The sequence below is a fragment of the Chlamydotis macqueenii genome, chromosome 7, assembly GCF_036417535.1.
Source record: "Chlamydotis macqueenii isolate bChlMac1 chromosome 7, bChlMac1.mat, whole genome shotgun sequence".
In the NCBI taxonomy this organism is placed as follows: Eukaryota; Metazoa; Chordata; class Aves; order Otidiformes; family Otididae; genus Chlamydotis; species Chlamydotis macqueenii.
Genome location: NC_141562.1, coordinates 36,871,719 through 36,897,206, shown reverse-complemented (window position 1 = coordinate 36,897,206; position 25,488 = coordinate 36,871,719). Strand labels below are relative to the sequence as shown.

Below are 25,488 nucleotides of genomic sequence, written 5' to 3'. Positions count from 1 at the left end.
CGGAGGGGCTGCTGGCTTGTTGGATTTTTCCTTGATATATTAAAAAAAACACCAACAACAAAAAAAAAAGCACAAAAAAACCCAACCCCAAACCTCTTTAAGAAGGAAAAAAAAAAAAAAGGAAAAAAAAAAGAAAATTAAAAAAAAAAAGGAAAAAACGCCACCCCAACAACTTTTTCTTTTTTCTTTTTTTTTCTTTTTCTTTTTTTTTTTTTTCCCCCCTCAGAAAGCAGAGCCCAGCTCATCAGCAGCCCATGCCGGAGCAGGAGGGGTTTTGGAGTTAACTGCGCGCAGGAAATCTCTCACATCCTGAGTCCCAGCTCGCTCCTCTCTGTAACCGAATAGGATGGAGCTGCTCTCCAGCCCCAGCTGATGAAAGTTTCCTCTCCCTCAGTCTGGGCTGAGATGTCAAAGCGGCTCCACGCAGCGCGGCAGCGCTGCCCTCCCCCGCACCCCCCGGCCCGCGTTTCCACGCTGCTCCTGAGCCTCGGCTGCCTCCTCTTAGCATCCCCCCGCGCAAGAGGTAAGCTCCAGCCCCCGCCAGCCACGGATTTTTTTCCCCGAAACCCAGCGCTCCATTTTCGGGGGTCGGAGGGAATGCCTTTCACAAAGCCAGCGCACCCGGGCTGCGCTGATTTTTGTGCCCCCTCCCCGCGCTTCCCTCCGCGGAGCTGGGGGGACCCCCCCACCTGGGAAAACCCCGCTTCGCACCCCCCAACCCCACTGGTGTCCTTGCCTCTGGGTGGGGGGAGTGGTCCCGGGGGGGGGGGGGTGAATTTGGAGTTTGGGGGTGTTCTCGGAGTTCAGAGTTGTGTTTCCAGACAGGAAAAAATGCCCAAAAAAGCCAAATATTGACGGCAAAAGCGTTGGTGCTGGGGAAAAGTTGCCTCGCCGCCGCGTTCATTCAAAGTGAGCGCAAGCCTGGGAGCGCTGGCTCCGGTTTTCAAAGCGTTTTGCGGAGCGTATCCGCGTTACGGATATGGGAACAGCCTAGGAAAAGTGACTTGTCTCTTCGTGCAGCCAGCCCGGGGTTTGTTCGGGAATGACTGGAGGGTCCGGACCCTGTCCTCTTCATTAGGCAGCCGCTGACGATGCATATTTTATGTGAGAGAGGAAGGGAGATTCTCTTGATTAAATACACGTAACAGCGCTGAAGAGTGCCTGTGTCTCTGTGTGTTACTACAAAGTCTTTTTATTTTTTTTTTTTCATTGTAACTTTAAGTTTTGTAAATGTTTGCTTGTCTCCAAATTTATGCACAGTGACTCTCACTGGGACTTTGGCTCCAGACTTGTGAAGAGGAAGGCAGAGATGAACTTTATCCCACGTTAGCCAGCACGTTGAAATCCTAGGGCAGACAAAGCAAGTTGTGTTTGATCAAGCACCTAGGATTTATATTAATGAATTAACAAGAGTTGAAGCTTTGCTTTGCCTTTGTGATGGGGTCTTAATTTCTCTTCGTCAATATTTGTATTTACGCCAAATTAGCATATTGGAGATAAAGGCTGCAGAATTTCTCAGGTAGATGAGGAAAGCTAGGTCCCCCAGTTCCTCTGCGGCTCTTCCCTTCGCGTGGGTCGAGGGTGGGTTCATTTGGGTGGAGGCAGTGCGTACCCCTTCTCCGAGTGTGGAAGCACCATGGTGTTGGGGGTGCGCTAGGACAGGGGGCAAACTTGACTACACACCCAGGAAAATTTGAGGAAAGATGCTTCAAGCACTCGCGTATGACAGAAACGAAGACGTGAACATACCTCAAAGTGGTTGTCCCTACAGTAAAATATGAGGGCAAACTTTTTACACTGAGGGTGCTGCAGCACTGGCCCATGCTGCCCAGAGAGGTGGTGGATGCCCCCTCCCTGGAAACATTCCAGGCCAGGCTGGACGGGGCTCTGAGCAACCTGATCTGGTTGGAGATGTCCCTGCTCCTTGCAGGGGGTTGGACTGGGTGGGCTTTAATGGTCCCTTCCCACCCAAACCAGTCTGTGATTGTATCATTCTGAACTTAGACCAAGCATACAAGTGAGAGAGAGGGATGGTAAGTGGGGGTGGAAATCCTCTTACCTGTGTTCTGGGATTCCCCAAGAGCCAAGGAAGCTCTAAGGTGACATTTTTCACTGATGAATTAAGCTCTCTGGAACGTTTGTGTCAGCTGTTCATCTTTACGGTGCCCGTCTTGAGATGCCTAAGCTTGAGTAACAGCGGTGCTTGCTGACCCTCACAGCTCGGCTGGGTTTCAGTTTGCCTTCCTACATCTTTCCTACTGCCCCTTTTTCCATAACATGTCTATGACTTAGTCTTTTGCATCTGCATCCTCCTTTAATTCCATTTTTTCCCGTGCGGAAGGAGAGAACAGCTTTAGCTTTGCCAGACCATGCGCTGCTTTCTTGGTTGCAGAGGTGCTGAAAGTTCCAGCTGCGCGCTCCGAGACCCGGCGAAGCTGCCTAGTGACGAAAAGTCCTCTTCGCTGTGCTGGCACGCGTCTCAACTGGGTGTTTCGAAGCTTTGCAGCTCCTGCTTCAACCGGCTTTACTGCTGCGCCCACTCTGGGCCCGGTGTTAGTGATTTGAGGCGCTGCCAGGACATCCTAATTTTTACATAAACACTTGCTTAGCGATTAAGATAGAGGTTTAAGTTACGATACGCCTGGAAAAACGGTTTTGAAATGTGTGTAATGTGGGACTGCCCTAGTAACAACTCTGATATTAAACAGAAATTATCAGGTTCTGAGCTAGACATCTTAAAAGCAGCCTTGCCACACACTTTTGGTATGAGTTTCCTTTCCAATTTTTATGGTTTTACAGTTACCCTTCTAATTTTCAGCATTGCTGGCTCTTGGTTGCTGGCTAAAGGACGTCATGGACAAAAAGGAAAACCAGCTGAAGTACCAGCCTCAACAACGCAAAATTAGCTTTGCTCTGCTTGTGGAGGGTGATGTCCAGCAGGATAAGATCTGCTCTTACCAGCTCCATCAAATGCCTTAAAATCCACGCCTGCGTAACCTTTTTGCAGAATCAAGGTCCTCTCGTATCTGCGGGGCAAAGTGATGGCGTGTAAACTCCAAATTAGTGCTGGGGGGGGAATCTTAAATCTCTTTTATATATTAGGTGTTAGCTGGAGGAAGAGCAGAAAAATGAAAATCTTAATGTTGCAGTCCGAAATTCTTTACCTTCAATTAAATAACTTTTCTGCCAGGTTTTATTTTTCTTGCTGATTGCAACTGCATTGGCTGTAATGCAAATAAATTACAGGAGAAGTCTTTCCTTGTCCCTCACTTTAAACCTGATCTCTCCAACACACTGTCATCTTTCAAACTGTTCCAGCGTTTGCGGCGGATATTTAAGGTCTGCGTATAATCACCTTCTTGTCTGATGATTACCCCTCCCAGGTCCCCCACAAACAGCCTGGCATGAGCTGGCACTGTCTGTGGGGCTCTCCAGATCCACGCCAAATGATGTTCACGTCATTAACTCTCCTGCTCGCTGAGGAGCCGCCAGGTCGCTCGCTGGTGTTCAACTGGGCATCTCATCTCTTGTTTTCCTTGAGGTTTTTTTTGGAAAGGTCTCCATCTAGCCACAAAGAGCATCCATTTGGCTTGTTTGGTCCTCCACCAGCCTTGCTCAGACCTTGCGTATCCTAAACCTGACGGGTTTATCACTGGCGGTCCCTGTTTCCAACACATCTCGCATTGCCAGTGAGAATTGTCCGAGGAGTCCAGCTGGGCTTTGTGTCGTTAGCATCCATGTCCATCCTTTCGGCCAGCAGCGCGTGCGCTCCAGGGCTGCGGCCTTCCATGCGGATGGTGAGCAACAGCAGGATGCGGCCAGCGCGGGGTGGCGGAGCAGCCCACGCGTGCTCATCCAGGGGATTTTCACAACATGTTTGAGGGCTGACGGGGTGGGGTTTGTCTCGACTTTTGCTGTGAGATTTGTAAAGCAAGGACTGACATTTCTAGAGTGTTTTGCAATTAGGTCTGAATTACGTTTATATGGCCAGGCTCTCCCCAGCTCTGCATCTTGCGCAGCATCCAGTCCTGCGTAGGATGCTAGGCCCTTCATGTTATTCATACTGGAGAGCTGGTTTATTTTTGTTGTTGTTGTTGTTTAATCCCTTTTTCTGATGGCATTTTTTTCCTCTACAAGCTCTTATGTCTTACTCTACATCATCTCAGATTGTGCTCTTCATGTTGCATGCACATTGTACTTGCAGTTTAAGCAGCTTTTCAGATTACTCCTAGGACAAAAGCACATCATTTCCCAAGTTTTGTAGTACTAAAGGCCTAAATCATACTTACCAAGGCTCCTTGTAGTCCCTGCTGAGTCCCCAGGGCAAATCTATGACAAATAAAATTAAAAATCCATCGCTTGAGCAAGTCTGTTAGAGGGTTGCAGTTGATTCTTGATAGGACAGTTCAGTCCAAAAGGACAATTCCTTTTGTTTCTTGCTAACACAAAGCAAAATGCTTCAATTGCATTAATTTTTTTATCTTTTTGATAAAAGGATCACGCTAACTGAGAAGATATTGCTTCTTAGGAGATCCCTTCTCCAGGATGTTGAACTTTCTCTTTTTAGTGGCACATAAGAGTTTGAGACTGTGTTGATGTTGAGCGTGATGTTGGCATGAGTGCTTCAGAAAGTGACTTGATCAACTCCATCATCTAATCAGAAATGCCGACTCCTCTGTTAAATCATTTCATGTTGTATCACTAATTTTTTACATCTCATCTAAATCAGTTTGCTGCTTTCCATGACTTGGAGCTAAGATAAGAAATATTTGGTAGATTGGGGGTGGGGTGTCCTGGTTCCAGCTAGGATGGAGTTAATTCTCACCTGAGCTGGGAGAGGAGCTGGAGCTGGTGGCCCCTGTGGCTGGGGACACAGCTGGGACAGGTTACCCATTACCCAACAGCTGGGGTGTTTCACCCAAATTGGCCCAGGGGCTGTTCCATCCCATGGGGCTCCTGCTCAGGGTATAAAGTGGGGATGGGGCTGGGGGGCAGGTTTGGCTGCTGGGGAGGGAGCTGAGCTTTGGGATCCCCTGGGAGCTGTGGCACTGTAAGTTATGTGCTTGAGTGTTTTCTGTTATTGGTTTTGTTTTCCACCTCTGTTTTCTCTTCCTCTGCTGTTCTGTTAAACTGTTTTTATCCCAAGCCAGGAGTTTTGCCTTTCTCTCCCAGCTCTCCTGGGGCGGGGGGAAGTGAGTAAGCGACTGCATGGTATTTTCAGCTGGCAAGTGGGGCTAAACCACGACCGGGGAGTTGTCCAGTCACAAGGTCAACATGATGAAACCATTGATTAGATGAACACATTCTTTCTTGTCCAAAATGTATGATCTAATAAGGCAAGAAATGAAATATTTCATGGCCTGTTAACCGCACCGGATAATATACAGCAAGGCATAAAAAAGCTGGATGCAGAATTTGGCACAGAAGTATTTTTAGCTAGTTCATTCTGAGATATTTGTCAAAGGCAACCGTGTTGGTCCCTACAAATATAGTTTAATAGTATACATCAGATGTGCTAGGTGAAACGCCTTCTTCTGGCAATGGTGGAAGTTTGCCGTTTTCTTGCTTCTATTTAGCGTGTTCTAACTCTGAAAAGAGCTGATTAAGCTAGAGAAAAAAACCTCATATGTGACTGTTTAGCTTTGAAAATATATTAAAACATAAACTTCATTGAATCCAAGTGTTTATGGGATTTTGTTTTGATATAGTAATCTAAAAATATTTTAAAAATAAAAAATCTGGACTTTGTCATAATGCCACGTTAAATAAGGTGAGCATATGGGCTTGACCATGCGTGGAGCTGAGCATCACTGATATCTTTATTCAGCAGGGCTGTCTGTATGCAGCAGTGGTAGGGTGCTGAAGATCCTCTGTTTCTTCAACAATTAGAAGATGTGAGGAGGAGAACTAGTCAGTCCAGCTTGTTTAAGTCCGTATTGCATTCCTTTTCTGGCATTGAGAGCACTGCAGTGACAGAGCTATAGCTGAGACAATAAAATGTGGCCTCTGCAGTTTATAGGGGAGGATACAGCATCTCATTTCTGACCCATGTTCCTTTCTGAATTGGAGGTCCTAAAACTGAATGTGGGTTAAAAACTGCTCTTGCATTTTGATGTAGAATTTTAAAGGTAAACATTCCAAGTGAAATCGTATTTATTTCTTCGTCTGTTGCCTCTTAAGTGAGGGAAACGTGCCCCACGGTAGAGACACTTTGGGTAAACGTTTGTGGTTGAGGGGAAAGTGCAGGGTCATTGCAGAAGAAATCTCTACACTTTAGAAAGAAGTGGCTTGTCTGTTTATTTCATGTCATATATGCTCCTTGTTTGTGGGTCTGATCCCCAGTTAGGATAAATAATCTCACCTCCATGGATCAGGCTTCTTTGTACCACCTGATGCTGACATTCTGTGCTCCTCGTTTAAAACCTGCTCGGTAAGATCGGAGGACGTGTACGTTCGATGAACAAAGCTGTCTGTGTTAGTGACCTGGCAGGACATCCTGGGTGTTCTCCCTGCCCTGAGGAGACAATAAAAATAAACGTTTGTTACTCCTGTAGCTCATCACCAGCAGAAGCCTGTGAAAGTCAAGAGTTATGGATGGGTCCAGTGCGTGCGGTGACATTTTGTGTAAAGCCACACACATAAAACTGAGCAATATAGGTGACTTCAAGAACATTAAGGAACACTAAGTTCATTCCTGTTTCAAAAAACAGGAAGACAGACTTCAGTGACAGCTTACGTTAGTGCAGGTGCAGTTAATTTTTCTTTTTTCCGCTGTTGTGTAACGCAAGTAGCAGGTATTCCCCACACAAACAAAACTGCGGGATGGATATTAACTCCCCAGCTCAGTAGCTCATCTGCTAGGCTTGGCAAAGAACTACAAATCATTTCCCGTGCGCATTCACCTAAATTAATACCGAAATTTGCTTCAGCTGGGTTTGCTGTGTTTTCAGCGTGATTTCCCGGAGAACATTCGAGTGAATTATTTGTGTGCATGTGATGAGGACAACTCAAACTCCCACTCAACAGTTTGGTTTCTTTTCACTGGTGATTGTGTACGGGAAGGAACATCCCTCAATACAGCAATTCTAAGGATTCCTTGTGCTCTGTGGGGGAGGCTAGTAAATCATTGGAGGAAAGGATTGCACTGTACCTTTTAAAAGACTGAGAGGAAATTGTATTTTGGGGAGTAATTTTGAACTTTATTCAGTGGAAAACAGCTTTTTGTGAGGGTTTGGAGGGGAGGAGCTGGAGAGGAATGCTCGATCTGGATTTTCCTGTAATTATGTGGACTCATTTCTGACAAGTTAAAATATTCAGTACTTTTTCCTTTGACATGGCAGCCATGTGGATTAGTTCTGTCTGTTCTTGTAAAGCATGGGTTACTTCTTCTCTTCTTGAGTAAGCGTTTCTGTTACATGCTGCCTCGCTGATGCCGAAGGGCGTGAGGCTGAGTTTATAATCAATGTGAGAATCTCTGGCACTGGGGTCATTTGGGGAAGGAGCAGCAGTTTAGGAAGAATCAGATGTGACCCTGTAGTCTTGATGCTGGGCCAATGCTGAGTTAAGACAGACATCCTTCACTATGGCATCCTGGAAATACCTGTGGGAAAGGCAACCCTCAATATTTTTCACCGTTTATTGGTCTTGTCCTGCTTGTTTTCATGAGTAATGACTGCGCCAGTTTATACGGTGTGCATCAGGCCTTGGAAAAGAAGCAAACTTATGAAGGGATTTGTTGCAAGAGGACAGAAGTTCTCCTAGGCCATTATGTCGCTGCTTTGGGGTTGGTCCTCTTGCAGGGGAGTTGGACTGGACGATCTTTAAAGGTTCCTTCCAACCCTAATGATTCTATGATTTACAACTCGCCCTTTTCTATGACCTCCAAGCACTGAGCTCTTCCATGGGGAGAACCTCTCCGTGCATACCCATCACCCAATGTGCCAAAACATCCTCCAGTTCAATGCCTTGCTAGTTTTTTTTTTTCCTAGAAGAGAACATTTCAAAATAGGAAAAAAATAAAGACAACTCTGTCTTTGGACTGGTCCTGAATAGCAATTCCTCAGTCAAACAAAACAACATCACAAATGAGGCTGGACAGCTGTTCCCCAAATATAGGGTGTGTATATATATATATTCTATACACGGTAATAAAGCTTGGTTTTCAGGATTTGAAACATTCTGCAGTCTCCCTGCCCCCTCCTGCAGTCAATGGCAAATGTTGTTCTCAAAACCCCACTTGTCACATTTTGTTCTCAAGAACAGGGAGGATATTGAGATATACTGGCTCCTTTCCTTGAGTGCATTTCAATATGTATTCTGTATAATGAGAGCCCAAATCCTTCTCGCATTACTTACGCTTTAATCACACTGTGCTCTCTCAAGATTGCTTTAATCGCATTTGCATCAGCAGGAGTAACTCCGTATGACGAGCAATATTTCATCTGCAAACGGAGGAGACAGATCTCGGGTGTGCGATGAGGAAGGAACTGGCTGTCCTGGCTTCGTTACAGTGCAGCTCTCTAGCAAAGGCTGGTGTAGCATCCCGATGTGAGAAATAGATATCCAAGAATTAGAAAGAACAAAAGGTATTTTTTACAGTTTTCTGGAGGACCTGTCAACTGTGATAGTTGCCTTTTAATTTTGCAGTAAATGGCTTTTTGGCATGTGTGAACTCCCAAGAAGCATGATGCTGCCTAGCGCAGCAGACATCATTTTGTGCGTGAGCCGTGACATTACCGTATATGAGAACTGAAAAGTTATATAGATATTACACCAATATATAAACCATGTGTGTTAGAAAGACAAGTTCAGTTTTGAAATATTTGACTTAGCTATGCTTTTCACTTTCAATCCATGCCAAACATGTGCTTGAATGAGTGATGGAGTCATATGGTTCCCCGAATAAAGCACTTTATTGTGCGCACACTTAGAGCCTTCCAACAGTTGTATTACAGAAGCTTGAAGATTAAGATGATCCAACTGCTTAGGGGGTATGTTCCACAATGAATATTTTATTTGTCCCGTCCCCCACCCCCCCCCTCTATTTTTCACCTTAAAATGTGTCATTAGTTTGTTCAGCTGGTCGCGCAGTGACACTGACCACAGAGCCTTTGGTGGAGAGGAACAGCAAGTTACCTTCAAATTTAAGCTTCCACTCCCATGTCCGTATCAAAATGTTGAACACATGACTTTTTCCACGGAGTTTATGGGATTTTGTGGGGGATGGGGTGGGAGGGCTGTTTCCTGTCGCAGATTATTTCATCAGCAGGTTTAGGAAGGGAATAACTCATGCAAGAACAAGTGATGACAGGAGATAGTTCTTAGAAATATAAACCCAAAATATTAAAAAGCATGTTTTTAATGCTGTTTAGTTAAAGGGGATCGGTGCGTCTCAAGCTCCTCTTTCGCATTCGAGTAGTCAGTGCTGGTGAAGCTGCTCAGTGCGAAAGATCAAGTGGACGTGCTGCAAAGTCATCCCAGATCAGCCCAAAGTTGACAGACTTGTCAAGCTGGAGAGTGGATCTTTTTCCCTTAGAAGCAGAAAGAACAAAAAATTAAATTCAGAAACGCATGGAGTTGTCTTGCTGCTGCTTGTCCTCATGCTCATCGAAGACTTTTGCTGATTTTTATGTTTTAAAAGTTTGGTACATGAGTACAAAACTCATTGTACATAATTTTGCAATGTGAAGCAAAAAAACAGGACTCGAGCCCAGGAAGATCCGTGGAATTAGTTGCTTTCCAGAAGTTACTTGTGCTTAAATACCTGAGGTCTTGGGTTTGGGAGTGGGGAGAGGAGTGAGAAAACAAGTAAAACTTTGTGTTTAGTTAGGTGGCTTGCCTTTTTTTTTTTTTTAATAATTATTTTCCAGGCAGACTATGAAAAGCCTGATTTTATTGGATTTTGTAGAGAGAACCAATGTACTGCTTAGATATGCAAAGGCTAGTTGGAAAAATAATTTATGAATTTGAACTAATAAAAACTTTACTGCAAGAGATAAGATTTTTATTTTATGCACAGTCAAATCTTGCCCAGACTTTTGTGCTTCCATACAGATGAGGGCAGAGTCTGGCATGTTATGTGCTGTCTCTTTTAAAGCTGTCAAAGAGCTGTTAGTGGAATAATGGGAAGTACCTTATCAGTCTGGTGGGGTTTCTGGTTTTTGTCCTTTCTTTTGAGAGGGTGTCTCTGTTTTCAGCTGATGGTTAGTGTAAAATTTAAGACCGATGGATGATTGACTTTAAGGCATGGTCTTGCTTTATTGGCCGTATGGAAGTTACTGGGCTGGCTTTCTTTAACTGTTATGCAGTGAGAATCTTGTACCACTTTATTTTGCAGGATTTTCATGTTTATTATCAGATATTATTATAATTTGCATTTTTCTTGTATTAATAAGTGACAATTGAGTATTTTTCCTGTCTCAGGCAGAATGGATACAATTCTAGAAGGTGGTTTCAGCAAGATGTATGCCTGGATAATGTTTGACTTGGGTAATGTTTTGGCTTTTGCTGCAAGATGGAGTGAAATAGAGGACTGGAAGCACACATCACCCCTCCTTGGCCAGATAGGTGGATAGCTGACACTTTTTTTTTCTTTTTTTTTTTTTTTTTTTTTTTCTTGGCATGATATAATCTGAGTCATAATGTTAACAATTTCCCTTTAAATCAAGTTGATCTTTAGGCTTTTTTCCCTTAATGCACAAGATTGTGATCCTCTTTGCTCAGAAGCTTTAGGTTGCAATCCTATCTAACTTTCTGTAGAGCCACTTTATACTCTTGCCATCTATAAATATATCAGTACTGGCAAGATAAATGCCAAGATTTTTATAATGTTAAAGGACAGTCAGGGGTCCTGTCATCTTTGGTGTTCCAGATTATGCAAAAAAATTCTTTTCGTTCTGTTCTTGTAATTCAGTCTTTCCACTTTCCTGATCACCCTGGCAGCCTTTCCAATCCGCCAGCTCCAGGCTGAATTAATCCTTTGTGAATGCAGGTGAGGAGAAATGCCCACAGAATTCCAGATGTTCTTGCATCAGTAACTCTCAGGATTAACTTCACTATCTGGTATTCACTGGCAACACCTCTTTTGATGCATCATACCCAGGCTGGGTTTGCTTCATGTGACATCAGTGTTATATTGAATAGCATGTGTGTGTCTGTCTTGTCTTTTGCCTTTGAGGATTACCACTTAGACCAAAAAAAAATTACTAGTCCCTAAGAGTGTGACCCTCCATTCTGGACAGCTTGGTTTCAACCCTTTGTTCCAGCCTGCAAGTTATTGGATGCTTTTGTAATATTCCTGTGCTTCTCTGTGCGGCTGTCATCTCCTAACTTGGAGCACTGGATTTCAGGAGGATACTTCTGCACATTGTGTAAAAGTTGCTGATAGAAATACTAAGACTGATCCTAATACGTTTTAGAATCATAGGATCTTTAAGGTTGGAAAAGACTTCCAAGATAATCAAGTCCAACCATCAATCTAACACCACCATGCCTGCTAAACCATGTCCTGAAGTGCCACACTACATGTTCTTTGAACACCTCCAGGGATGTTGACTCCACCTCTTCCCTGGGCAGCCTGTTCCAGTGCCTGACCACTCTTTCAGTAAAGAAGTGTTTCCTAATATCCAGCTTTACTGGATATTCTTACTGAACCTTAGTAGAAACTTCCTTCCACCTGGCAGATTAGCAATGTTCTTGGTGGGTAGTCTCTGCTCCTTACTCAGCCTCCCCCACTTCTTAAATTTCCTAAGTTCACTCCCATCTCAATGCACAAACACTTGGTACTCCTCTCAGTGTGTAAGCTTGCTAATTTTGGGTTTAAAAGCTCTATTTTGAGTCTGGAGGTGGTAAAAGGATTGTCCCAAATAAGATGTGAGAGAAGTGACCCGTGAGGGGATCCACTGACTGCAAACTAACCTGAGGAAGCTGAGGAAGACAAGGAGGGAAGTGGATAAATTATGTCCTTTGTCTTCCACAGCATTGCCTAAGCCCTGTGAAACAGAGCAGTGCTGGCAGTTGTTTGCGGAAAGATGACTCTGATCTATTCTTCTTTTCTATCCGGTGCGTTGGTGTTCTGCTGTAGAGCAAAAAAGTGGATAGGCTGTGACTTACAACGCTGAGCTCATTTGTATTATGAAAGATAACACAATGATAATATAATTTAATTTACTTAAGTGCTTTTTTTTTTTTCATTCCCCTACCCCTTGCATCTGTTATTTTTGTGACTTGACAGTAACTGCAGTGGCGGGTGGCAGTGTGCCGGGGAGAGGGCTGGGGTCTGGGCTGGAGATAGAGATGGAGCAGCATTGCTGGGGGAGGGCTGATGGCCCCAGCTTGGGCTGCAGTTGGATGTTGGGGCTGTAAGGGCACCCAAGGGCCCTGATGGGACCACAATAATGTGTGTGGGACAAGAAGTGCAGGTGAGACTCCCGGAACACGTGCATCCACAATGAGAAGGAAGCACAGCATCATACGTTGGCTTTATTGTCAATCTGTGTGTTGATAGATGGATGTTTTTTCACAAACCACCCCAGATCTGACCCCTCTGTCCTGTGCTGTGCCAGGGATGCAGGGAGAAAAATCATCACAAAGTGTGCACTTAGGGCAGGATTTTAATTTTTTTTTTTTATTATTTCCACTTCAACCCATTTTATCCAGACCCACTCAGTACTGAGGGCGTTCACCTTTTTGTTTATCGTCAGGACAAATAAATTGCACTGCCTGACTAAAAGCTTATTAATTTTAAGTAAATGCAAATCTGAAGTGTGTCTGGGCTTCTTCAGGAGGTAGCAGCTGTTAAATAAAGATGTAGCATCGCATGCTTGGAGTTTATTTTGCACGGGGCATGAAGGAACTGAAATGCAAAGCAAAAAGATGAAAACTATTCTTAACTTCTTTGCCAACAAGTCCTTGTATGATACCGTGCAAAGAAGAAAAGTTGAAGTACATGGCAGATGAAAAATATTTAAGCCGCACAAAAGTCACTGACAGATAACATCTACTCATCTCGCTGTTTGTGTGAAGTATCTTTTATATTACTGAAAAAAAAAAGAATAAAGGACGCTACATCAGCTTGTGGGCTGCTTGTGGATCAAAAGCGTTACCTTCAGCGCAGGCTGAAAATAGAAAACAGACACAACTGTGAAGTTTTTCATGTGAAAAAGTGGGAGACGAGCTTGCGTCAGGAAGAACTGGACAGAATTTCACTGAAATGGAAAATAAGTAGGTGAGTAAGTAGGTGCATGTGACACAAAAGATAGGAAACCTGGGTCTAATAAAGGTTTCTGGTAATACAGATGGCCTGATTTTCTTCCCCTCTCATGACATGTTACTGAAATTTAAATTCTCTGATTTCAATTATTACACTATTTATATTGCTGTAATACCAAGAGTCCCCGTAGAGAAGAGGCCTCATTATTAAGTAATGCAAACAGCTCTAATGGTTCCAGCTTCAAAGAGATCCTAATGAAAATGGGTAAAGGAGATGAAGAGTGGCAGAGAGGAAATACCAGCACGTCCGTGCGTGTGAAGAACTGCAGCACTGGGAGCTCTTGGGATGTGATCAAGGTGATGGAAACCCTTCGTTAGCACTGATCTCCAGCCCTGCCCCGTCATGCTCCTCGGATGCTCTTTGGGAGGGCTGGGCTTATGCTTGGAAATGGGTGGCCTGAAACCAAGCAAAGAAAACCGGGACTGTGTTTTGTTCAGCCGTTTTGCAAGAGATTGGGTGAGACATACCTCTCTGGGATAAACTCTCTGGCATTTTCAACTTTGAGGCGAGGGCCGTGTGTGCCGAAGGCTCTCCAGGATTGCCAGCAGCCATCCCATCTGTGCGACTCCTCGGAAGCCCAGACTAAGGGCTGCACTGGAACTACACATCTGTTTGTCCCATTTTTTTCAAAGTTTCCTGCACGCTTCAATTTCTATGCCTACCTTTTTTTTTTTGGTCTGGCTTTTTTTTTTTTTTCTCCTGACTTCAAGTCTTCCTCCACCCATACCTTTTCTGTCTGCATCCCGCTGTTTGGTGAGGCTCAGTGGCCCTTTAGATGCTGTCATCTTTCCCATCTCAGACAGATGTGTGTGGGCACTCTTCGTTGGCTATGGTGCCTTGCTTTTTTGCAAAGTGTTCTTTGAAGCTTTGTAATGAGGCTGCAGAATCCTATTTAAAGGGTTTGCATCTTTATCTTCCTCCTACTCTCAGGTTTAAAGACTGATCTAGAGTTTAGCTATCAGTATATAGGTTTCTTAATTTTGTAGTCTTTCAGAAATGTACATAGTAAGTAACTGTAATGACCTTAAATCAGAAAAAAAAATTGTTATTTGATTTACAAAAGAAACTGTAATGTGCATATATCAACTGGGGCCAGCTGGGAGTCAAGCAAGTGCATAACATTAAGCATGTGCCCAAGTGCTCTACAGAACGAGGCCCTGTACTGGGCTGCTGTGCTTCCTCTGCCTTCTGCAGGAAGCTGTGATTTTTATCACACCCAATAATTTAAATAAAAACATTCAGATAAGCAGCAAAATAGTTGGCTGAAGGAAAGCAACCAGAGATAAATTGATCTTGTGTTTTATAAACGCTACAGCTTCAGAAGAGTTTGCAAACCCTAACGCTTGTCTGTTTTCTTTCCCCCAAATAAATTATCTTTTCCAATAAAGATATAACCGCTGCCTATAAACCTGTCTCAATGTCTGTCTCCAGACTATCAACGCTTCTGCACAATATGCATTTTCAGCGTGCAGATAAATAAGCATGTGGGTAAGATTAAATTTTCTCATTGTAACGCTACTTTGTTGCGCACCACAAGCATCGCTTTGTCGTGAGAGTGGCAAAATTGAACTGTGAGTTGCGTAGATATTTTTCCCTTTTCCTGTGATGTTTTTGTAGCGGTTGCACTTTCTGGATGATGATGTGTAACGAGGCAATAATCTGTGCACAAATGCTTATCCTTCCCCTTCCCCTTTTTCTTCTGTGTCGGGTGATGTCGTGGTGTTAATGCTTTGCAGAATTAATAAGAAAGGTGACTTGCACATGTTGGAGCACCAGAAAGACTTTGATGCTTCCTGATATCTGGTTGCAGCTCCATGGTGTAAGGCGGAAGCCGTGTAGGCAATGCATCTGTGGGAGGGAAAGTGCGCTCACAGGGTTTCTTAAAATTTAGATTTCGTGAAACTTTCAGCATGCAAATCCTACAAAATAATGGAAGGGCCTGAGTCATGTAATTCAGATAGCTGAGGCTGCTCTAGTGAGCCAAGAAAAAAAAAAAAATCAGGACTAGAGCCAAACTTTTCTCATTTCTCTGAGATATGCTTCATAAATTTCTGTTCTGTGTGGGGAGCTTCATGCCTGATAACCAGAATAAAGAGCTGTGAGGTTCTGTCCAGACTCTCCTAGGCAGATGAGATGCCATCCGATATGCTTCCACAGGGGTGAACCCAGTCACGGGCAGGATTTGGAGCATCCCTTTTGAGGGCTGGCACTCCCAGACTCACCTGGGCTTGGGCTGTGCTGAGGGTGGGGTGAGATCCCTTTTTCTACAGGAACACTCATATTACAAGCAACTTCCATTTCTCAAGTATACTTTATCTGTTTTAGTCTTCTGTTTTAGGAAAGTGTTGGTTTTTTTTTTTTTTTTAAAAAAAAAAAAAAACATACTGGAAAACACCGAGCTTGTCGTCTTCTCATGTTGGTTTAATACAAAAGACTGTGTAGATGTTTTTAAGCTAATTCCAACAGTGACTAAATTGGGCTCATTTTACCGAAAATATAGCTCTTGAGCCTCAGAGAAGGCAGGTCAGGTTGCTGGGATGGCCATATGGAGTGCTGAGCTGTGTGGGCAGGTCTGATCCAATACCTCTCCTCTTGCTCCCATAACATGGTTCAGCCCTGAACTGCAGTTGAAGTGCTAAAACACTGCTCTATCCCCTTCCTCCTAGCGCAAAGGCAATGGTGGGGAATGAGGACTATGGGTAACCCTGGTTTTTCTCCATCTTAATGGAGAATGGACACATTTCTAGAGCACCTGCAAAAGCTCAAGTCTCATCCTCATGGGCTCCAAGTGCACCTCGGGGCTCAGTGTGACAGCAGGTCGAGAGGGTGGCAAACCCCACCAGTGTTTTTGCTGTCCCATGGCACCTGGAAGCCATCCCTATCTTCTCTTTAAGATTTATTCTCAATACCGTTTCCAGCTCTGGTACAACAATACTGTTTTTTAGGAATCTGCTTTGACAGGCACAATACCATTAGTACACTTAGTGAGAGGAAAAAACTTGATAAATGTTGCATGCAAATAGCTTTTTGACATTGTAGGATGAATTGAAGTCATCTGACTGTGTAGGAGTGGAGCATTATTTCAGGGAGTTTGTATTCTCTTCTAGACTTTTTTTTTTCCCCCACTAATGAGAATGTGTATCCTTGACATTACGGGGTTCTCAGTACTTTGTGACCTGTTTGGGTGTTCATATAGAAATGCCGCTAAGTAAATATTCAGTCTTTTGTTGTACACAGTTCAGACTTGTTAAAAAGGAGTACGACTGCAAATTTCCATGTTTAGTGGAGTAAGATGGCATATCAAGAAGCGTTTGGGGGAATAATGAAATACCAAGGATTAAACCTAGTAAATCTGCTGTGTATGATAAACCTGGAGCTTTCAGGGACCCCTGCCCGGGTAATGTAGGACTTCAAATAGTGGTGCCAATGGCTCTCAAATTTTTTTATTCAAGTCCTGCATTTCAGCGCCTTCTCTTTGCATCCTAGTATCTTTCCTCCTTATGTGTCTTCTGCTACAGAAGCACACCATCTAATCAACCTCAACACTTCTCTCCCAGAACCCCAGCTCTCTTAGAGATTTGTGTAGGTTTTGACACTGACACTATGACCCCACAACATTTTAATGTTTAATTCTTTTTCCTGAATTATTTCCTTTAGAAATACGCTGCCAGGTCCTTCAAATAACAAGGTCTGTGTTGTTGGATGCTGTTCCTGACTAACATGAAGTGCTTCTCCCTCTCTCTAGGTGAGAATGTGGATGGCAAATTAGAGTCCTCGAGACAGCTGATAGCAAAGGACCAGTCAAAAGATTATGAGATAACAGTTCCTTTCCTTTTGAATGGAGAACAGTGGAGACCAGTAAATGACATTTATTTCAAGGTTAGTCTTTATCTTGCCTATTATTTCATTCTAACCTGTATAACAATTGGATGGCTTTGGGGAAAGTAAATGCACTTTTTTTGTTATATCTGTTATAAGGTTATTTTTTTGTACTTTTGTAGAGTCTACTGTCTATAATTGTTACTTACCTAATTTAAGAAAATGGATAAGGTCTTTGGTTGAAATTAACACTTTTAAAAATTGTAAAGTGGCATTCTTATTTCTGATGGCAGAAATAGAAGCCTAAAGTGGAATCGTGTTTTTAAAGAGGTTAACGTCTATTTGCTTGAGTTTGTATCACACAACAGCCCTAAAACTGAGGGAGGGGCAAACATGACAAATAGGTCTGGCTCATTAAATTCAGTCTGACAGGAAGAGCTTTAAGGAAAGCTGTAAATAATGTCTCTGACTGCTGACGGGGATGGGAGATGGCTCCGAAATGCCATCCTGTGTGTTGCACCAGGAATCAGGGGCGAGTATCCCTTCACGCTCTGCTTTCCCTCTGCCTGACAAGGAGATAATCTGTGCCTGGCTCCAACAAAGCAGGGATTCCTCCCCCCTCTCAACAGGCCCTGGTGAGCTTTCCTCCTTTTTTTCCCCTCAGACATTGGCTGATAACATGGGTAGCTGTTTTTAGAAGAAAAAGTCTTCTTTTCTGTCCCCTTGGTCTCTGGCTTGAAGTATGAAGACAGGTTGTTTTGTTGTCACCAATGATGTCATGGGAATTTCTTACCCAACCTGTTCCAGCTTACTTTGTATATTGTTTTTTAGTTGTCAGAATAAGGAGGAAAAAATTTAAATTTTTAAACAATTTTTTTTTTTAAAAAAAAAAGAAGCACAAAACCTCACACGCAAACAATGCAAACAGCCCATTACAAACAGCTTCCTACCCTGCATTGGGAAAGTCTTTCACGGAGAAACCCTACATGACTACCGCCACCATTTGCAGGACATGGTTTTGAATCATGCTGCTGATTGACAGCAGGAGGTGTGAAAAGAGACTGCAAAACAAGGGGTCTGACTTTCAAAAAAATGCTGTCTGGATTAAAATTTTGCTTCCTTTTTCTTTTTTCTTTCCTAAACGGGAAAGAAGGGCCAGTCCTAGTTTGAGTATCTGCAGTGATGAAAGGGATATCACTGTGTGTACAATAGCTTATCTTGGAGAGATAACACAGATGGCTTGGTCCTAGATGTATGTGCAACTCTATTTTTAGATCATTTAATTAGAAACAGGCATTCTCCACATAGAGCTCTTTTAGCTACTCGCTGTAGCTTTCTGAGAGAGTTACAGCAGAGTATCTTCTTGTGAGTAACGATAATGTGATTTATATCATTAATTTGTTTCCCAGAATTGCCTTTGGTTTAAGATGAACATTAGAAAAGATTTGTGGTTTGGTAGGAAGATCCACGTGCTGCATCAGCACTTTTTTTTTTTCTTTGAATACTTCTTTTCCATGGAAACTGTTATAAATTAAATATACGAAAGTGCAGCTCAGGCTGTGGGAAGAACAGCAGCATCAAACTGGTCGAGGAGAAGAGTAATGAATAGCTTGTCACATAAATATTGATCAAAAGTGCAGAAGTTAAATACTGTTGTACTTAATGGTTAAATAAGACCTATTGTTCTCCAACTCATTTCAAAGTGTTCCTCAGTTTTATTTTAATTTTATATGAAGTAAAAAAAAAGAATAATGATGTACTGTGTACTTGTAACCAGGGGAATGGTATTGTAATAGAATATATAGTAAAATAAATAATGTAAAGGTTATAAAAATGCCAAAGTATTAAAGTTATTTGTGTATAGATAATTGCCTCACAATGATAGCCCCATTCTCCAATCCTTTGATCGTAAATACTCCCGCTTAACAATTAGTCCCCGAGAAACCACGCTAGTCATTTAGTGCAGCATACTATTTCTTTCCCATCTCAAAGATAAAAATGTCCTTTTATTTACCCCAGGAGTCACTGCAGTATCTGTTGGAACATCTCATCCAGAATCTGTCAGGAATTATTGTTAAGCTAATGAGTTTCTCGTTGAGGGCCATCTAAGCAGTGCACTGTGCAGAAACCAGTCACGCTGACTAATCACATGAAGACACAGACCTGCTCACCAGCAGGAATAAAATTACATTTACTGAGAAGAAAAAAAGAATAAAAAGTTACTTAGCTATAACCTGGTTTTACTTTAATACAGTTAGGGTGTACTTTTTCAAGGACATCTAATGATTTAGGTTCTTCCTAAGAATGACAGCTCAAATTAATGGCAGGAAAAATCTAATTTCAAAATCAGACATGTAATAAAGCTATATTTAAAGAATTTGAGTTTCCCTAAGTATAAAGGCAGTGTTTTGTTTCTGGAGAGAACCTATAATTCACTGGGCAGATGGATTTTTCTTCTTGCCCTACCCACCCCAAGTTGAAGTTATAAGAGACCAAGACCAGGATCTCATTGTGGTAGGATCATTTCAGAAATGCTTTTGCTTGTTTCTTGTTTAAAAAGACACACATTAAATAGTGAAGTAAATTTGAAAAATAAAATATGTGTACTTAAGAGAAGTTACTATGGAAATGCATGTATGTTTTTGCAACTGTACGATGCTATTCATCTAATTAGTGGTTGTTAATGTTTCTCCTGGCATCTTTTGAATTAGAAAATTTAGATCATTTTCAGCTGGAATATTTTAATGGTGCCCGGTTAAACTCTTCTTAACCGGATATAATAGTTCGTTGCTAATCTTGAACACGCTGCTAAAATTAGTGGCTGCTATTTTGAGTGTCCAGTTGTTGCTAGTCAGAACGACAGATGACTAGGCGTATTTGCGGGTGTGTGGCAACGACATCAGGACCCTGAAGCATTCTGCAATGTCGCTCTGTGCTTTCAAACAATGGCTGCCCATATTTGGTGCAGATGTGATTTCCGTCTTCACTGAAATTTTGTGTGCATTATAGAACGTGTTGATAGGTCATTATACGTTATAGCTCCAGTTCGCCTTCCACTTCTTTTTTTCATTTGTTCATCACTTTACATTCTGTGTCGAGATTTTTTTTTTTTCTTTCCCCCCGCCTAGTGCTTGGTTTAAACCCAAGAGTGTTGGGTTCTATTTTTCTTAAATTTGAACAAAATTGTTTCATTTTTATATTATTCTAGTGCAGGAAAAAGACTCTTTTCCCCGCATGTTTCCAGCTGAATATTTTTCTTCAAAACTTGGCCTGGGGCTTACAAATCACGCCAAGTTTGATGAGAGCTGGGTAAGTGATGTTTTAGTACACAGAACACTTTAGGGAAGATTTTTAGAAGACCATCTGTTTGGCTTCAGTTTTTATCCTCACACCCTGTTAGGGACGTGCACTGGTTAACGTGTGCCAGATCCCCATGTCGAAGGAGCTGTGGGTCAGGTAACATCGGTTGCGTTAGACCGGAGCCTGAAGCACGTGCCTTCTCTTGGGGAGACAAGCTGTTCTGGTTTTGTTTAGTGAGGGGGGGGCCTAAGGTGGCAGCTTCTGTAGGAAACTGCTAGAAGTCGCTCCCCTCTTTTTTAGTGGACTTGGCTGGGCCTCGGGCAGACCCGCTGCTGGCCAAGGCCGAGCCAATTGGTAGCAGAATGTCCCATGATAATGCCTCTGTGACAACGTATTTAAGAAGGGGAAAACAGGGGAAAAAAAAAAAAAAGGAGAAGATGTGAAGCAGTTGAGTGGGGACAGAAAGGGGGAGGTGTGAGCCTTGTGGGCCTTGCAGGCCTCACCCTCTAGCCTCCCGCTGGGCGGCCGACTGGGCTCAACTCGGCCCAGCCTGGCTGCAAGAAGTGGAGAGGAGATGAGAAGTGAATAAGATGTAAAAAAGATTCTGAGAGGCGTCTGCCAGCCTGTTGTGAGGAACAGCTGCAGATGCCAAGGTCAGTGAAGAAGGAGGGGGAGCAGTAATATGGCTCCTGGCCAAGATTCCCCTGCAGGCCGTGGTGACGACCGTGGTGGAGCAGGTTGTCCCCCTGCAGCCCATGGAGGTCCATGGAGGAGCAGAGATCCCCCTGCAGCCTGTGGAGGACTCCACGCCGGAGCAGGTGGAGGCCTGAAGGAGGCTGTGGCCCGTGGAGGGCCCGCTGGGGCAGCCGTTCTGGAGGGACTGCACCCCGCGGAAGAGATGACCCACACCGGAGCAGTTTCACGAAGGACTGTGGCCCATGGGGAGGGACCCCACAAAGGAGCAGGGGAGGAACGTGAGGAGTTCTTCCCCGACCATGAAGCAGTGGCATGAAACAACGTGTGATGAACTGACCGCAACCCCCATTCCCTCTCCCCCCCTGTGCCGCTAGGGGTGGGGGGGAAGGTAGTAGAGATAATGTTAAGCGCGGGAAGAGGGAGGGGTGGGGGGAGGTTATCTTGTTCCCTGTCTCATTCTCCCGCTAGTTTTAGAAATAAATGAATTCTTTTCCCCAAGTCGAGTCTGTTTTGCCCGTGACGGTAACTTTAAGGATTTCTCCCCGTCCTTATCTCAAACCTTGAGCCGTTTTTCTTTACATCATCTCCCCCTATTCTCTCGGAGGGTGGGGGGAGTGAGAGAGAGACTGCGTAGTCTGGTCCCAGTCGGGGCTGAACTACAACACAAGCGCTAGGTGGGAAGCGTTTTGCATGGGCATTAAGGATTTCTTGGCTCCATTTCTATGCCCAAAAGGTCACAGCTGTGGGGAAACACTGCCTGCCAGGGACCATCCATGGCAGATGCGAAGTAGTTGTGATGCTGGTGGGGATCCCAGTGTGGCATTGCCCTGAGCTTCTCCCAGAGTGACTGACACACTAATGAAGTTGGCTTTATGTCCAAGGTTTAGTCCAGATCTTAAAATCCATTAAGATTTTTGGAAACTGAAAGCATTTTGTGCATGTATAATAAGATCAGCTATGCATGTAAACGTAGAGTCCTCAAGTTGTGGCATCTGTCACTCAGATGTGGGGTTTTTCTCTGGTCTTGGCTGTGCAGGATCTGTAATGCCATTGCTGGCACCTGCAAAGACTCAAATATGATCACGGGGCTGAAGAAGTGCTTTGAAACACTTAATCCTCTGAGGTTTCTAAAAGCATATGAGCAAATTTGGTGCAACTTTCCTTACTGGGTGATGCTTGGCATCTTTTGATGGTGATGCACATCCTCTTGTAATTCTGATCTCTGTGTCCGAGTGCATTATTAAACTGCTCTATATATAAGTTTATGTTCCAGTCAGGCCACAATTGCCATTCGAAAAGACAAATTTGAATGTAACTGAACCTGGGCAGGTGTTGAAGGACCCATAGCCAGGCAGTATGGAGCTGAGCGTGGTTTCTGAAGAGCCACATGAGAAGCTGGAAAGCCCTGAAATGCTTTAGGTTGCTTTGAGTTTGTAAGTTGTCAATCCAGGTTGCTTTCAAATGCAAAGAATTTGGTTTTTAACACTAAACTTGGGTGATTTAGAGAGGACAATGAGCAAATTCTGCTGGGTAACTTCTTCAAAATAGTTAATTATGAGAAAGTAGATGTACACAACACACCTGCCAGTGGATGAGCCCCTTAATCCACTTGAACCACAGTGAATCTCACTTGACTATTCTAAAGTACTGCCACTGATCTCAATATACGAAAAGTATATTGGAAAAGCAGCCTCTCCCCCATCTTGCAAAGAGTGAGACCTTGTTTGGTGGCAGATGCTGGGTGGCTTTCCACACACCAGGAAATTTGGATCTGTTGCTTTGGGGTTAGAGACAAGCAAAGGAAAAGAAGAATGTCCGTGGTGGGCAGAGAGGAAGGGAAGACCTGCAGAGGGTTCCCTGGTGAACAGCAGCTATGACTCCAACACCGATGACTTTTAAATCCAAATAAATCAGAAATTTGTTTCCTCTTTGGGGGAGAAGGAAATGGATTCAGAGAACTTTAATATTGCTTCAGCAAGTTTAAGCTTCCAAGGCCAAATTCTGAGCTAGTGTTAATCAGTTTCCTTCCTCTGGCTGGGCTGGTATAAATCAGATTAACAAATCGAAATCTTAAAGAAGTGTTTTCAAAAAAAAAGGAGACAAAAAAGATGAGAAGACAGAGTTCCTTTTCTTGTAGCAACATTCTTTTTTTTTTTTCTTTGTTGATGTTATGTTATAGGTTGAATATAAACTCTAGCAATGAAATGCAAAGATAAAGTTGAAGGCCAACTAGAAATACATACTTTAGTGTATTTCTTCTGGTTTTTAAGTATACACTTGTCACAGCTCGAAAGATTCTGCATGTAAAGTGGCAGACGATTACCATTTTTTACTGCTTAGCATGCATTGCACCTCACTGAGCCTGCAAAGAAGTAGCTTTTGCATTTCTGCCTGCCTCATCCATGAAGTATTGTGTCATGGACTGTGTTCATAAACAAACATCAAAATCTTCATTATCTGCATGTCATTCTGGACACTGATTACTTGAACCTCAATGTGAAATTCTCCTCTATCTGTAAAAGTATCTTGTGCTCTGCCAGTTATTAGTTATCTTTATGGATCTCCACATTTATCAGATGTATTGGATATTACACTGACTTTTTTCACCCTTTTGCTTTTTTTTTTTATTCATGCTTTTGCTGTAAGGTCCTAATTCAACACCTACTAAAATAGGGATTTTTGCCATTGAAACAAACAAAAAAAAATCATTGTAAAGAACAAGAAATAACTGTAAATGTGTTAAAAAGTCACAGGAATAATGTTGGACATTTAAGAACATATTGGAAGATGCCAAGCAGGGATGAGCCTTGCCCATTTGATCCTATCTTTACTCTCTTGCATTACTGCCGTTTCTCTTGCAAACTGGCAGAATAATCACACTCTATGGTAGTTTAGTCTGTCATCTGGAGTTATGGCGTGCACGCCAACTTCAGTATTATTATGAAGTTATTGGCGCACCCGTTAGAAAGACCCCAGTTTAACAAGATCTCTGTGCTGGTTTGCATTTGCTCTTCGCTACGCCTCTTGGTGCTCTTGCGTGGCTCTAATGTAGGATTTGATGCATGGAGCACAGCTGAGAGGCCTGCCATGTCAGATAATTAATTTAGCGCTCAGCGTTTTCAAGAGCAAACCCATTCAAGTTTGTTTCATAATTGACGTAGCCTTCGTGCAACTGATAATTGTTTATATTCCCTTCAACAGAGCCTCCTGCTGTTCTTTTTCATTTGAAATAATTACCAAAGTTTAGACTTCCAGACAATTGTATTAAGGGGAATCATACAGCGCTGCTTAAACAAGTCTTTGAAGACTGAGAGGACAGCTTTCATAGCTCTTTTACATGGTTGTTTTACATATCTTGAGAGAGAGAGAGAGAGGCATAAACAGAATTTATAGTCCTCTCCATATTTTTATGACTCATGAGTATCGAGTATAAGAGGCAGAGCTGTGCATGCTGCGCAGGCTGTGTCATCAGCGGGGAATGCAGCTTGGCACAGACAGCCTCAGTGGTGTGAGAAACCGCGCTAGCCCTCGATAAAATTCTCCAGGAGATCTTCTCCTCGAGCCCTTAATTAGTAACCTGGTAGTCATTAATTTAATAGCCTAGTAAACAATCTGTTATTTCTTGTGCTTTTTATTATACGTGTAACCCTGCCTTGTAGGGCCACTGTAAGGGCTAATTAGTTAAAATATACTCTTTAATTTAATAACTCTTCTCTGCATTTGTTTAATTGGGAAATAGCATAATTTTTTTTTTCACGGAAGCGAGTGTGTCGCCTTCTCTGGTACTCCATTGAGTTTCTGTGACTATGCTAGTAGGGCTGGATTGCTTCACTGGGGGAGCAAAAGCAGCTTAAAACCATCCCTCTCACCTTATCTTCTGCAAGAAGAGGTCCTCAAGGAGGAAAAAAAGGTTATCTTCTCAGCCAGTCCCATACCTGTGTTTAACCAATCAATCAATCTGAGAATTTCATTTATGACACTTTTTAGAAACGTCGTTTTGTGTATCCTGGTTCGAGGGACTTGCTGGATCTTACATAGCAGCTACAGACTTGAGAAATTCCTGGAGCTGGGACCACCAATAAAACCTTTTTGTTGGTTGATTGAATAGGGGAAATTCTTTCCTCTGTCTGCACTGAATCAGTGCCCTAGTTTCAACTAGATATACTAGTGTTCATTTCCTGACTGAAACGCTTGGGCATACTGGGAAGTGTTAAGCAATTGGGATTCATCCCAGAAAATGGTCCGTTTCATTTTTAGCTTAAGTGATACAGTGTGTTAAGTTTGTAAAGTTTTGTGCAATAGTTCATGCACGATATAAATAGCAGATATTATTGACAGAGATTGCTATTTCAATAAACAGAAAATGTGGAGTTTTATGCCAACCATCCGCCAGATGCTCCCCC

The 25,488-nt window shown here is 43.0% G+C and overlaps 1 protein-coding gene across 1 annotated transcript in view; it reads left to right on the top strand.

Annotated features, from left to right (window-relative positions):
- Positions 1-405: 405 nt before the first annotated feature.
- ADAM12 (ADAM metallopeptidase domain 12) overlaps positions 406-25,488 on the top strand; it is a 177,901-nt gene continuing 152,818 nt past the window's right edge. The window contains exons 1-2 of the mRNA XM_086751789.1: positions 406-523; positions 17,016-17,149. Coding sequence (XP_086607915.1) covers positions 406-523; positions 17,016-17,149 — 252 coding nt within the window. The remainder of the gene's footprint in view (positions 524-17,015; positions 17,150-25,488) is intronic.